Source organism: Myxocyprinus asiaticus, chromosome 11 (assembly GCF_019703515.2).
Source record: "Myxocyprinus asiaticus isolate MX2 ecotype Aquarium Trade chromosome 11, UBuf_Myxa_2, whole genome shotgun sequence".
In the NCBI taxonomy this organism is placed as follows: domain Eukaryota; kingdom Metazoa; phylum Chordata; class Actinopteri; order Cypriniformes; family Catostomidae; genus Myxocyprinus; species Myxocyprinus asiaticus.
In genome coordinates this window covers 23,393,708-23,409,620 of record NC_059354.1, presented here as the reverse complement: position 1 = coordinate 23,409,620, position 15,913 = coordinate 23,393,708, and the positions used below count along the sequence as shown (strand labels likewise).

The 15,913-nt window shown below is 38.1% G+C and overlaps 1 protein-coding gene across 2 annotated transcripts; it reads right to left on the bottom strand.

The window, feature by feature from the left end:
• Positions 1–190: 190 nt before the first annotated feature.
• On the bottom strand, positions 191–14,366 carry LOC127448310 (ETS translocation variant 5-like). Of its 2 annotated transcripts, none has more exons than XM_051710750.1 (13): positions 14,209–14,366; positions 12,346–12,480; positions 12,143–12,233; positions 11,885–11,932; positions 11,671–11,721; positions 9,803–9,926; positions 9,406–9,690; positions 8,546–8,832; positions 6,142–6,201; positions 5,947–6,015; positions 5,474–5,643; positions 5,273–5,380; positions 191–5,158 (listed from the first exon to the last, which is right to left on the bottom strand). In XM_051710750.1, exons 2-13 carry the CDS (start codon positions 12,391–12,393, stop codon positions 4,931–4,933), a joined length of 1,569 nt encoding a protein of 522 aa, XP_051566710.1. In that variant the 5' UTR covers positions 12,394–12,480; positions 14,209–14,366; the 3' UTR covers positions 191–4,930. The 2 variants fall into 2 exon arrangements, with proteins under 2 accessions (XP_051566710.1, XP_051566711.1); XM_051710751.1 differs by having other exon boundaries at positions 5,279–5,380.
• Positions 14,367–15,913: the final 1,547 nt, after the last annotated feature.

Genomic DNA, 15,913 nt, shown 5'->3' with positions numbered 1-15,913 from the left:
CTTCTCTGATACTGAAATTCAACCTGTCAACTGCTGTCTATTTAGTTGTTAGTTAATATCAATTTTGAGATATAGTTACCTATAATTATATATATATTCCCAAAGGTCTAGTATGCAGTTCCCGCCGGTGATCCTTGATTTGTAAATGAAGTTGTTAGTCTGTCCAGTGTCCACTAGAGGGCACACAGTGCACGATAATGCTGTTATTTATTCGATTACATTTCCAGAATGTCAATAATACAGAGGATGACAGAAGCAAAACAATTAATGTCCAACAAGAATAAAGACAATAATATTAGATGACATCAAAAAAGGAGAAAACAGAGAAAGGAAATAATATGTAGATACATTAAGATGTGTTTAGTAATTCGTCATACAGTTTTTACATACTTTTTTTGTTGTTGTTGTTCACTATTCTGAAGGCCAATATTAAACAAGCAAAGTCATGCATAAAAATCTCGAACTTGCGTATATCCGATGAGAATTTGCATTTATGAATACAATATTTTGCCAATGATATTATCACATTACCTACAGTGTATATTCTATGTTTTGATCACAATGAAAAAGTAACATATTACATCACATAATGTTAAAGCAAACTTGTGTATATTTTTAAAAAACATTCAATTAAACATTTAAACTGATATCTGGGTTGTAGTGACTGCACACCAGTGGTTACCAGACACCCTTTCCTGGTGGATTCGAGAGCAGTGCCTTTTAAAATGAGAGGTGCAGCTTATTCATTAACAGTTTTCAGTTAAATCGACCCAAAATTTTTGAAGTAAGAGGACATGTTGAGATGAGATGGTTTACTGACTCAAGATTTACTACAAAAGTTGCAGCTTAAATTTAAATAATTCCAAAATTTAGAGATGATGTCATTAGTAGGATATATTTTATGTAAGTTTTTAAGGTGTACTTCTCTGACTTTATTTCGGAACACAGAATTTGTATGGCAGAAGCCATTCTTTTTTCCAATTAGTGAATAAAAAAAAAAATAATCCCCTGGGGGTGATTAATTTTCTTAAATGAAAAACATTTCTAATTAGCTTTTTACTGCATTTTTGGTCATAGATACTTATACCATCCACTAAAAACTCATGTTCAGTCTTAATAATCTCTCCAAATGATAAATGATTTCTCATTAATTGAACAAGACCACCAGATATTGCATTTTACAGTAAAGAATTCCTTATAAACAACAGGAAAGTTATGTTTAGACACAGTCATAATAAAAATACAATTTTCCATTTAGATCCAAAAAAATCACTTAAATAGTCTATGCCTTTATAAATAGATAAAGCTGTTTTATGACCAAATCACTGTACCATGGTCCGTGACGTTTTCGTCAAGTTTCCCTGCTGACAGTGTTTTGCTGTATCTTACTTTACTTATATACAATTAATCTGTGAAATAGTAAAAAGCAAGTAGGCCTACATGTAGGTGCATGTTTCCCCTGTTGTAGCCTACTTAATTAACCAGTAACACTTTATGTCGCCATTGGTTTACACAATAGTTAACACAAACTAACAATGAACAATCATTTTACAGCATATATTTGTCTTGATAAAGTTTTAATTTATAAATATATTTATTTAAAGCTAATTAATAAATATTGTCTTGTATGTATATATTGATCATGTTAATTAACAATACATTATTTAATATTAACACATTAAACCTTATTGTATAGTGTTACCAATTAATCTGCTACAGTATAATATTTTTGCTGTTCATTTATATTGATTTTAGAACACTGCAAAAAATGTCAGTAAATGAATACATGGAAATTAACTGATCATTCCAAATATGTCAATTTAATTTAAATAAATGAACCAAATGATACTTGTTTGCTTGGAATGATCAATGTTTGGAACTAAAGAAAGGTCAGGCAATAAGTGTTAAAGTAAAGGGTATTCATTAGAGGACGTAATCACATTTCATTTCTCCATTGTCTGCGTCTCAACAGATAGAAAGCTGCTTACGACGCAAAATAAACAGTTATAATGTCATCACATCTTGAGCTCCATTACTAAAAGCCATACCCTAAGCAAATGGTATACACTAGCTGTCCGTTTGCTAAGTGAAATCAATACTTCACTAAAACACAGTCATTAGCATACCACAAAATATATGTTGATAGAACAACCCATTAACCTTTTTGCATGAAGGCATAAATTGCTTGTTGCATTAGTCAGATATTATTCAAGTTGGCTAGAAATACAATTATTGTGTTGACTGAAGAGTTATTTACAGTGAAGTAGGTGGGTTCAAAGGTTAAGTGGCTTTCTTGAACAGAAAGGGGAAAGGAATTTTTCCACGGTGATCGAACATTGGATGAGCTTCAACTGGATCATCTCTGTTTTCATTTGCTGGTTGAAATTCATCAAGGCAAGTGAAAAGGTTCAGTGTGGGGGAGGTTTGAGATTAGACTAAGTACATATAATTAAAAAGGCTTATTTAAACAAAATTGCATATGCAGTGTTTTCTGTGCAGTTATAATTGCTTGAGATTTGCACTCTCATTGTGAGAATCAAGTTTCAGGATATGGATCAGGTCTGGTCAAGCTGTCGACATAGGAAAGTATAGTGCACTTCTCAAATTACGACCAGCCATCTAGCTGTTGAGGCTCAAGTGTGCCTGAACAGTCAATGTACCATGCTAGACATTAAACTGGTAAATTATGTAATTTTATTTGAAATATTTGATCCCAACTAGACATTAATGCATTTATGCAGCTTTAAGAAAAACGTTAGGGCACAGTAGTGTGTGCAAACTATATAAAATTCATAAATGTGTTTGGATAAATAATTGAAGCTGTGGATGTTTTGACATAAGTGCAAGGTATGGTCTCTGACAGGTTGCTAACCCAGCCATACGAAGCTAAGGAGAAGTGATTAAATAATCATAGATGGGAGGTCTAAAGCATGACCATATGAGCACACACACACATCAGCTAACCAGCTAAAGCTTGGATAAAAGGGTAGCGCAGCCCCTGGGACAGCAAAATGCCTTTAACTGAATAGAGGACGATCAATATTGAATACAGTTTCAGATTCAGTGTATGAAAGCAATTGCCAGCCATTATCTACCAGCTCATGTAAGAAGGGCTTTATGTTTCTCACATAAAAAAGAATATCTTTACAAATGACAGTAGCTAAAACATTTTAGACCACCTTCCATTTTTCCACATAAAAAAAAAAAAACAAACAAGAAAAAAAAAACATGTGAAACAACTATAATTTACAGCAGATGGTTAGCTAATGTGAAATGTAAAAGAAGAAAATTTGAACCACCAGAGTGCAAGTGAAGCAGAAGGACAGTTTATTGTACCCAGTACAGATTATAAACTCAGCAGTGTAAGGTACACATTGTGAGGGGACAATGTTAAGCCTGTACAAGTGCAGACAAACCTTCTGTGGTGGAGGTTGAGGCAAGCCCCTCATTCCATGAGAAAACTGTTAATGAATAAGCTGCACCTCTCATTTTAAAAGGCACTGCTCTCGAACCCACCAGGAAAGGGTGTCTGGTAACCACTGGTGTGCAGTTGCTGCAATGTAGATATTCATTTAAAACATACATACAGTATCAGTTACAGGCAGAACTACACAGCTTATACAATAAAATCAAATAAATGCAGACTTTGCAAAAATATATAAGTTCATCTTTTAAAAAAAAAAAATAAATGCAGAGAACTCCACAACTTCTTCTTTTTGTCCAGCTTAGAGCGATATGTAAGTGGACAACTGATCATTGAGTACATCATGCAAAAGGAAGCAGTGGTCTGTTGTCAACTTGAGATTGGCTTGAAATGTTTTTTTTTTGTTGTTTTTTTACCTTATTGCATGCAAGGCCCTGAAAACTCCTGCTTGATGCACACAAATCTAAAACTGTAGCAAAAAAAAAAAATAAAAAAAATAATAATAATAATTCTAACCAGAAAGAATAAAAAAGGCTAAATACTTTTTGACTTTTACTTACACTTCAGAGTCTTCATGGAGAAATTCTGACTAGTGCATCCCTTTTTTGAATGAATTTTTTGAATGTCAATTAAAAAAATTATATCAACTCTATATTCCATTTTTGGATTTTTGGGCTGTAAAAACCAAAAAATAAATAGCAATAGACATACAGAAATATATTTAAGATGGGTTAACAGTCCCGTGCAATCGACAAAAAAAAAAAAGAAGAAAAAAAAAGGAGTGCCTCTGGTTTAACTTAGGTACACATTAACAACTCTTGGGTTAACCAGCATGAAAATAAGAGTTAATATAAAAACAACATTTGAAAAACGATTCAGAACAAAACCAAACCAATGATACCAAAACGAAAGCAATGTTCTGTAGGAATCCTCAGCATAATTAAAGCTGTCCATATTAAGTTTAACAAAAATTGTTGTATAAAAGCCAGCTTTCTATAGAGTCTTAAGTCGGATGAAACAAGTGTGTTTTTTTTTTCTCCTCTCAAAACAAAGCCCTTTTGACTTCTTATCTACATGGTTTGGAAGTAAAACAAAATTAACTGGGACCAAAAAAGCAACTATTAAATAGTGCTGAATTTAAGGGTTTTGTTAGGATGTCTCTTAATAATTTGTAACCAATTTCTTTTAAAAAAAGATTGTCAAAAACAGAATTGCTACAATTCTTGCAATGAGATCTGTCAGTCTTTCAGCACCAGTCAGCTCCAGTGCAACCTCCTCTTCTCTGCGGCAGTGACCGTTTGCCACAAGGAAGGTTTAAGCACTAGGAACCAGCCTTTCCTCACCTCCTTGACACCCTTCTCATGGATGGACACCAGAGAAAAGGTGGCTTGCAGATTTCTCCTCATTTTATTTTATACTAGGGTTAATCTGGAAGTGGGCATCAGATCTGAAGGAATTCTGGCAATGGGGTCAGATGTGCTCCGGTCAGGCTCTCAGAGTTGCAGGTCAGTACACGTAACCATCAGGAAAAGACATCCCAGCAACACACTGCTCTCCACCATCTACTAAGTAAGAAGCCTCATCATAATGTGTCAATGGAAGAGTGTCATCATCGACTCCAGGCAGGCCATCGGGGTCTGCTTTAAGGTTGGGCCTCTGGTTGTCTGGGAACGCCATGGAGAAGAGGGCCTCTGGATCACACACAAATTTGTACACATATCTCTCACCAGCAACCTGAGAAAAAAACAAGACAAGTTAGAACATCTAAGAGGTTTGCATAGAAATGGAAAATTGGACTAACTTGTCATTATGAGATGAGCATAGAGAGGAAACTAAATGTGAACCTGCCTTTACCTTCTGCATGATCCCCTTCTCATAATAGTAGCGCAGTGAGCGACTCAGCTTGTCGTAGTTCATGGCTGGTCTGTTCTTTTGGATGCCCCAGCGTCGGGCCACCTAAAAAAGCAGAAGAGGATTGTAATTTCGGTGACTCTTCAAGAACATACCATGAACTAATGGAAATGGTGTGTGCTTGAAAGAGACACTGACCTCCTCTGGCTCAATAAGTTTGAACTCCATTCCACGTCCTGTCCAGGCAATGAAATGCCCATTGGCAGGATCATCCAGGAGCGTAACCAAGAACTGCCAAAGCTGGAGGGAGCCACGGCGCTGGTAAGGTGGACCATCACGATACACAGAGGACTCTTGCTTTACCTTGCCTGTCAGGAACAAAAATTATGAGCATTAGAGTTTACCTAGAGCTGCGTGAGCAAGCAGATGAAAAATTCTAACACAAATGTGGCTAATATGGACACTGTTCAGTTAGCACCACCATACTAGATCTGTTAAAAGAGGAGGGTGCGAAGTTTGAACAATGAAGATGGATCACTTGACATTGAACCTATCAATCATATTAAGCTGGTTTGACCATTAACCTCAATGAGACATCTGGAAACCTCTAAGAGTCGTATGTGACCCATTGTGAAATCATGTGTGTGACATGACCAATTGTGAAATCTTACCTTCAAGTCTCTCTGGAACCACGCAGGTGTCATCGTAATACAATTGCTGATCTCGGTCAAATGCAAAGTCTTCATGCAGAGAGAGAGAGAGAGAGAGAGAGAGAGAGAGAATATGGTACATTAGATTAAGAAATTACATTTGTTTTCTGGAGCTCCACTGGATGTATTATTTTCATCAATAAAGCAGTCACTTACTCTCATGGTTTTGGTAGAAGCTTGCTGCTCTCCCAAATGAAGATTGACACTTAGGCACTTCTGCAAAACATGAAAAAAAAAACAAAAGCACTATTAAAAATCAGAATCAGAATGAGCTTTCTTGCCAAGTGTTCTCACATCCACAGGGAATTTTTTTCAGTGATAGGAGAAACATAAAAATAAGTCTATTAATGACTCTGATTGAAAAGAAAAACGTTGAGTTCACAAATGTATAAAAGCAAAATTGCATTTATTCACCAAATTCATTTAAAATGCCAAGACTGGATAATTCTTTTTTTATATATATATTTTATTTTTCAGAATTGAGGTTAAGAAAGGGATAGGTACCTTTGGATTTGGCATATGAACAGAGGTTTTAAGGAAGCACAAAGAGGTAAGATGATCAACCACAGTGATTCTGACCCTTTTAAAACAAACCCTGATGGAACAGCTGGGCTGCAAATATCCGACACCATACATCTGGTAGCACTGGCTAAGCTCAGATCAACACACCAAAGAAACATAAAGCATTAGCAGCAAGTCTACGGAGTCACCAAATAGGATTAGCCACCGTGTCGAGATACTAGACCATGACAATCAAGTTTTATCTGTCCTTGTATGTCCTGATGATTCAGCAGGCCACTCTGCCCCTTTCCTCTCTTTCTCAGAGCATGTGATCCTTATTAATTGCATCAGATGCATCATCTGTCAGGCTGCTGTACAGATGAAAAGACCCCGTTCATCCGCCCCCATGCAAATGTGATATGTGACATACGCATTTATAAGAAGAATGGAGGATTTGGTATTACATCACTAACTTGCAAACATAAACCTAGAGGGATTGTAAAATGTTGTAGGAGTTTGTAGGAGTGCACAACGTATGGTACAACATATGGATCAGAAATACGAAGACCAGCTAGAGAGCAGAAGAGAGGAGTTTACCCTTTATAGAGGTTTTAAGCTTTTATTTCTTACAGCATAAATTATTAGCCAATTGGACTTGTGTAAAATTGCCTCAAATAGGGTCACTAAATGTGACTTTTTAAAACTTTTTTTCTGCCATCATTTACTCAGCCTCGTCTTGTTCCAAACCTATATGATTTACTTTGGTCTATGGAAATTTAAGGCAGAAATGTATGAACTTCCAGCCTCAGCCATCATTCACTTTCATTGCATGGAAAAACTAATTGCAATAAAAGTGAATGGTGACTGAGAATAACATTCTGGCTACCATCTCTGTTTGTATTCCATAGAAAAAGAAAATCACGTGAAATATGATATATAATCATATAAGCTCTGAAATGGCTTAAATGTGTTTTCTACATCAGAGGAACCACCATTCATTCAAACAGCCATTGTAGTTAAATAGATTCAAAATGTTAAAACTAGTTAAAAATAGCAAAAATGCATGTGTTCGTTTTTCACAAAAGGAAGAATGATACACAATAATTTTCATATACATGCACCCATATACAATGATACATAGTAGCCTAATAAAAAGTATTATTTACCTACAGATTTTTTACTAAAACATTTTTGAAAATGAACAGGATGTGCAAAAACTACAACTGAACTAAATTTTTTTAGAACCAAGTTGAATATAACATATTACTGAATTATTTATTATTATTATGATTTTAAGATTAGATTTGTTTTATTCAGTAGTTACATTTTCTGTTCTATTTACTTGACCAAGATCTTTTATTTTGGCAGAACACTGAAAGCACATTGTGTATGTGTGGCAATGTTCCTCATCATAAATCTGGTGAAATGCTGTTATTTATTTTTCTTTGATACTCTCAGCATGTTTATATGAATATAATAACTTGTAGCAATTACAACTGTTTGAAATTGCACAAATGTGTGAACCTGCAGCGCTTTGCTTTCACAATGCACGTGAAAACCAATCTGCTTTCTCTATGAAAGCTGAAAACAGTATATCAGGAGCCCCGTGCATGCACACAGAACTGCACATTATCCATTCACTCTGAAGCACACAGAACTTGTATTCATTTAAATTATAACTAGTTAAAATCATTGCGATATTCACAAAATATCGTAACGTTTTATCGTTAGCAAAAACATTGCGACATATTTCGTGAATATTCTATCTCTCGCTCAGCCCTAAATGTAATGTATAATTTATAAATAATGCTGCACCTAAGGAATGTCCCTAGGCATAAGTACAGAAGTGTCTCTTTTTTGCACGCAAAGGTTCGAGGTGTGTGTGCATGCTTTTGATCCTGTACACCTCACTAAACATTGTTAAAAGTCACAGGCCTATGCAAGCACACATCAAACATTCCATGGCCTCACCCAGGCAGCTCTCAAGAAGCCGAGCCATAGCTGCCTGACAGACTCTGAAAACCCAAAATGAATTTTCTCTAGGGAATGGGACACTCACCAGAGTCAAAGCAAAAGTCTCGTGGCTCTTTCTTGATGGTCATTGAGTGGAAGGCAGTCTGGGATGGGCCCATGTTGGAGACACCTTGTTCAGTGTAACGGGGGTCAAGGAGCTCCTGCTTAAAGCCCTGAGGCGGCACGGGAACCACAGGTTCTGACATTTGGCGATGGTAAGGTGGCCTTCCATCTCTAGGTGAAGTGCTGAGGACCTGTGGCATGAAGTTGGGTCTTCCCTGGGTATCAGAAGATGGGAATGGAAGGCAAGGCTCCGAAAGTTGCCGCTGAAACCTTTTGCAAGACAACATCGACATTTAAAATTTAGCACCAAATCGAATAAAGGCAGCATAAAAGCCAAGCAACTTCCGGTATTTGAAACTGCATTTGATTAAGGGAAGTCATAAACAAACAGCATGTAAAGAGAGATGTTTTGGTCATGTGACCTCAAGGAATAAATAAAAGCAGCAGTTTAGCACTAGTGCTCTAAAGTTCCTTCTGCTAGATGGAAGTTGCTGGCATTATGCTACTGGCTGTAAACAATGTGCCATACATTCTCCATTCTGCTACAGGTGGCAGAGCAGGTTGCCAGCCAATCAGTTCCCATGGGGGTCATATTGTTACACCCCCCTAGAAGTGAGCTGCTAACTCAACTGCACAACATCCGAGAGATCTACACCACTAGGTACATTCTTTGACCTTGTAAAGTGAGCATGGCTGAAAGGTCATCTGTCTTTATTTATAAACCTCCCTTTCCCCTGCATGGTAATGGTATGACAACAGAAAAGTATACTGGTGGTATAAAATATTTCATGGAGGTTTAAGTACACAAGTTTAAGTTTGAACAGAAACCATGCAGATACTAACCGAGGTTCATTACTGAAGTGAACATCACGGTTTAGGGGTGGACAGGGCAGTGCAAAAGGTGGGCTCTGGCTTTGGTGAGGGAGTACCGGCTGGCTTGGTGTAGAGTTGTTCATTGAAGGCTGCCCATGAAGCAGAAGCTGCCCTATCGTTGTGTTAGCAACAGGGGGAGGGGTCTGTTCATGCAGGGGGCATGTTCCAAGGGTGTTGGTGGAGCCACAAGGTGAGACAGGCGTTGAGGGAGGAGTCAATGGCTTGAACCCAGCTGTGGGCTTCCTTTCATAGGCACTATTTTGAAGAAAATGAGGGAAGTTAGTCGTCACACTGAGAAGAAGCTTTCTGCTTTTTGTAAACGGTAGAGCAATGACGTCAAGATGGATATGGGCCAACGAGAGACTACCTGTAGCTGTAAAGGCACTTCTCTCCATATGGCATGGGACTTCTATCCTGGCTACAGGGGGAGAGCTCTTTGGAAGGACTCGATTCCCGTTTGATCTTGGTCGGTGGTGGACCATGGAACATCACTGTGAGAGAAAAGAGGAGAAATTCCTAATGAAGCAGAGCATCCAACTGAACACATCATCCGTAGTGCTGTGAAACGCTCTAGAAGGAGATTCCTCTCCACCATATTTCATGGGTAATGACAATCGACTGTGAGGTATAAAAGCACTCTGCCCTGCACATCAATATCATGGTGCAGAAAAACACATGCAATCAAAGCGCTCCCCTCAGATTTCCATCAGAGCCAGTCAATACTCATGAATCAGTGTGGTCGTAATTCAATGATTGTGAATGATTTTCCTCCACGCACTGTAACCATTAGCCCTTGGATCTCTGCATCAGGCTCTCATATCCGGCGCCACATAATAGCCAACGCAACTGGATCCACATGACTTGAGCCAGATAACTCACCCAGACTGTATTGGGCTTAAGAGACCATTCGGTAGGCATGTTAAAGCTCAAATGCAAGCGTTAAGGGCAAAGGTGTGCTCCTCTATTAAATAAATCTCCAAAGCGAGAGATTAACAGGGTGTTTTTCTGCTGAGGCAATTGCTAGAGTAGGCCACTGCCCATTTATATGGCCAACCTGGTGGTCTCTACATTTTTCAAAATTTTTAACATTTTTGCAGCTTTTTATGTGGCTGGTTATATACATCACTACTGTTTCCTGGTACAACAAAAATGCCTTTTATTCCCTTTCACACAAATCACGAGTAAAACTGCAGATTGTCAGTTCATAAGCACTTTTAACACTCAAAACAGTGCCTCATTATGTTTACAGCTTGTCTCTCCATTAACCTTCATAACATACTTCTTTTTTTAGTTACACCACAGTGCCATGTAAAAGTGGACAAAAACACATGCCCTGATGCACGAGTCATCCTGTCTCCTAGCTTCAACATGAGATTAACACAAAAAACTTAAGAGACAAAAAAGGGGTGAAAAACATAAAATGCTCCACTAAGCATTCCTCAAGAATTTCCTTTAGCTCTGATTCCTGTGGCCAGGCTCTAACAAATTGGGTGAGTTCAGACAGAGACCCCTCAAGAGTTTCAGTGGCTGTGGATTTGGTGGGTTTAGGAAGGCCAAGAGGGGTAGTCATTCCTCTTAGTCTGCCCAATGGAATCCGGTCCATTCCAGAGGCTAAACTGAGTGCATAAGAGTGTGAAATCTGATTATAAGCTTGGCTCATGTGATGCACGATACCAATCGGCTGATTACACTGAAAAAATAGGTGGTAGAGGGGGTCCTCCTTGAGAGGATTCAGGCAAGAATGAAAAAAATTATAATAATGGAGAAACACCTTTTAAGACCTTTTAAATCAAAGCACTAGGTTATAGAGTCCAGTATGGGGATTTTAGAAAGACTGCAGAACAAGTTCAAGAGCAAATGAATGGCATTTAAAGTGATAGTTCACCCAAAAATTAACATTTCGTTAATCATGGTGAACTATCCCTTTAATGCATGCTAAAATATCTAATACCCACATTTATTTTATGAGCTCAACTTCATTTGTAAAACTGACTGGTGGCATCTTCACTGAAAGTCTGCAATCAAATCAAATCAACAAGGCCATCTGGGCACTTGACACCATCCCTAGTCTAAGATATCCTTTGTTCCCTCTGAAACACTGGCTTTAAATTTGAGCAAGAGATGAATAATAAATAGCTTCATGAGTTCAGCCTCTGCCGTTTTCCCTCGCCCTCTCTGGACAACATCCAAAGTACATCGCCAAGGAGAATAAATAATAAATCTCGAGGTACTCACAGCTCTCTGACTGGAAATCTGGGACGAACTGTTCGTCATCGGGCACCTGAGCTGTGGAGAGAGATTGGAGAGCATGAATTAAAGTTTCAAACAATGCTCCCTGCTGAAGAACAATTTGCCTAGCCCCAGATATGTCAATTTGTCAGAAAACACTGAATCCATGCACTTCTATTATGAATATAATACAGTATACTAAAAAATGTAGGTTGCCAACCTTCTGCGATCCAGATCTCCTGCAGCTGGCTGAGGTCCTGGAAAAGTTCTGCAGTTGACAGGCAAAGACAATACATTATGAAAAACCACTGCAACCCAATGCCAATCCTTTGATAAATGAAAGGCTGCCTTCAACAATCACAGCATCGATCAAACTACACTGAGCATATAAACTTCTGTCCTCTCACTGTAAATTCATCTCAATTATCAAATCCATCTGCTAAACATGCATTAGTCATGTTCATTAGGTTGAAATTACCCTCTGTGTCCTGAGCGAGTTCAGTCTCCACCAACTTTCTTTTTCTGTCATTCACTGGTCTGCTATATGGTTCCTCCACTTGTAATGATTTCTAGTGTAGAAAAACACAGTGATCAGTAACCTAATCCATGTGACAAAATATTGTTCATTATGAGATACTAGCTTGCAGAAACCAAAGAAAAACAAAACTGAAATATACTTACATTAGGTGGAACCATAAATGGAACTTGCTGGTCATAAAATCTGTCCATGTTTCCTGGGTCTTCAGAGAGGTTCCCAGACAAGGGTCTTCGCTTAAAAAGCGATGGCTAATTGTTTCTTTGGGTCTTCTGTTTTCTCTGAGGAAATAAAATGAGCAATCATGTAAAAGAACTGCTGGACTGATACCATCAATGTCAAAACAGCACGTCCTGCATACAGTCTAACAAAACCCTCAGATTCAACTGATCCTGTAAATTCGTCCTCCCCCTTCTCTCTGTTATCCATCACATCATCCCTCCTGACAGAGCATAAGGGTAAAGACAGCAAGAGATGAAGAGAGAGAGAACTGCATAATGCAATCCACAGCAGAGATATATGAAAACCTTACATAAGCAAAGCCAACCATCTGTGCCTGTGATTACTATGAAGGGATTGATGCTCACATTAAGATACACTTAGGAATACAAAAACGATACGGTTTATGTTAGACTACATAGAGTGTATTTTTCGCTTATATAACCAATCATGAATAAAGGTTCAGAAATCAAATTGTTGGCCTATCTATCATCTATCTAGTCTGAGGAACAGCAGATAGACACAACTCCCTGCACTTTTTATTTGCGGTCTATAATTATTATATTTTTATTATTATTTATTGCACACCTTTTATATCATTACAACGTAATATTAATGTAAATAGAAATTAAGATATTATACATTTAAGTTCATTTTAACAGATATTAAGGTGTTAATAAAAAAGTAGGGAAATCTAACACATCACAAAGATCTGATGAAACTATGAGGGGGCCGTTTAGACTGAACGCGTTCATGCGCGAAAAAAGAAAAACGCAACGATGAGAAATGAACGCAGGTGTCTCGAGATGTGTTTTTAACTGGACACTGCGTCTAAAAACGCTGAAAACTGCTTTTGCGCAAGACGCTGAAAACCAGTGAGCCGCGGCGCAAAGGTCAAAGACGTCCGTCTTGCGCATGTCTACGTAGGAAAACAATTGAAAAACAGCGCAGACGAACGCAAAAGAACGTTTCTGTATGAACGGCCCCTAACAATGCACGACCTTTCTAATGAGAGACGGCGAGACGCGCGTCTTAGAAAAGTTCAGTCAGCAAGTTTTAAGTTACAATAACTTCAGTTCAGATTACGAACAGCTTGCACTTTTTTTTTTCCTGAATCCTGACCCACTTTATTTAATAGCATTAATAGCAGTTTTTTTAAGTTGTAAAAATGCAAGAAAAACTCAACAGAAAAAAAAAAGAAAAAAAAAAAAGCATAAAAACAAGACAAGTCTACAGCGAACATCTCTTTGACATCTATCATTAATTTATTTGAAAACAAAACAACAAAAACTTTTTACACGTGCAATATCAGTCAAATAGATCTGCACTTCAATAAGTGCTTAAAAAGTAAATATAATATTGAGCGGGGGTGAGGACCACCTCCTCCCTTTTTGAGCCCCCCGAGGGCCTCTTGTTTTTGTCAATGAAGTGAAACTCGATCCGTGAGAAGAAAAAAAGTGAGACCTCCATTCACAAAACCATACACTGCGCAGGCTGCACCGACCTCACCTATAAATGTCAAGTTAGTGCACTAATGCTGATCACACGAGCTCCAGTATCCATTGCAACAGCTCAAAATATCATCGGAAAACTTCATGCATTAAAATGGTTGCCAAAGAGTATAAGCCCTCTCTTGGAGAAAATGGCGTTCGCTTTCCCCCAAGGCGAGATAGCTGTATTTGCAGTTGCGAGCCCGTGATAAACTTACGCGCTGCGGACAATAAACATTATTCCTACAGAAATTGCAGTGACTGCCGTGTAAATACCTGAGAAACGAGGGTTAAACTCACCCTATAGATGACGTGCTTTCTCGGAATGGACTGAGAAAGAAACGCAGTTTGTGATTTTAATCCCAAAAGGATGCCTGCCGTCCGCTCGTACTGATCGATAGATGCGCTCTCTCCGACACACAAAACTTGAACAGGCTACAGATAATGGACTGCTCGCTTTTCCCTTGGGCTCGTGAGGCTTTCAACCTGGAAGCCCATTGGCTTCGCTCACACGTCACTCAAATCGTTTGCCCAATAGTTCGTGAGGATTACATTGAATACGTATAAAGCGCTCAACGACCAATCGAAGTTCAGTTTGTCCTGTTTTTATGAATGGTTGGGTTTCATTCATTTCAAGATTTTTTTCCACTCACGTTTCCAGAGGCTCTTAAAGGGCCAGAAACGGAGAAGTAGAATCCAAAGCAATGGAGAAAAGCACGTCGAAAGTTCGAGGACAATTCTACAATATGACCGAAACCAATATAAGCAACCTAGTTCATGTTTGGTTTGGTTTTAGTTCATAAAAGAAGAAGAAGAAGAAGAAAAATCCGTAAAAGTAAATTGCAATCCCACGATTATTCAATGTCTCAACGAACTACCTCAAAAGAAAATAACGTGAACATGTTTTGACTTGACACAGTATCCCATTCAGGACTATAACAATACCCTTAACAATGCAAGCAGGAACAGAAATACATCTTATCTTACAAAACTGTAAACAAGAGCCAGACTAGGTTATAAGCAGAAAAAAACAAAAAACAAAAAAACAAAAAAAAACAAAAAAGAAATCCCCAAACCAAACTATAACTGAAGAATTAATATATTTATTCATTTATTTAAGTGTTATATACTACTACTACTACTAATGCTAATATATTATTATCATCATTAATAATAATAATAATAATAACAATGCTATTAAATAATTATAATCATCCTAATTATTAAGATTGCTCTCTGCAATCTTGTGATGTGAAAGGGATTTACATGCATTATTGTGGTCAGGGCCAGATGTCCTATCTATTTTTAACAAAGCAGTTTCTATGAAAAGAGAGAGGCATGAAGTGAAAGGAGGATAATCTTCAAAATCCTTCTAGCTTTTGAGCAGAGCCCACTTTCAAAGGAAGACGATGTTAGTATGTAGGCCTAGTATGCATTTACTGGTGTCATTGTTTCTCCTCTTTGACGCTACTGAAGATGGGCTTTTCTGCTTAACCGAGTTGTCAGGCTCTGCTTTTTATAGCACCTTTGCCTGACCCTTTGCAGATGTGGTGGGAGGCGGGAATGGGTGGCCAAGAGCATATTGTATTTCCATTCTGCTTCCTAAATCCTGAGAGGTGAGACAGCCATCTATGACACAGCAGCATGCTTCTCTCTTTGATATGAACATTGAGGTGATCCACTAGCAGGCTGAATTGTTTCTCTGCTCATCAGAATGGCTTATTTGTGCCCATGACTGGGTCAGTGTGACAGTTCTGTCAGAATGCTCTTCTTTGGAAATGTGGGCTAATCCATTTGAGTTTAATGAGGAGTGACGGTCAAAGGTAACAGCATGGCAGCAAATCCAAACAGATTCCTACACCTGTATATTGATTGTTCTATCAAAGAAAACCTAAAATGTTGATCTTGCATGTAACCTGCCATATGATCTATACTGTATGTGCTGAATAAATGAATGCACACTGAAAACTACAGTGGAATGAAGGAAAAGGCAGCCTCAGGCCAC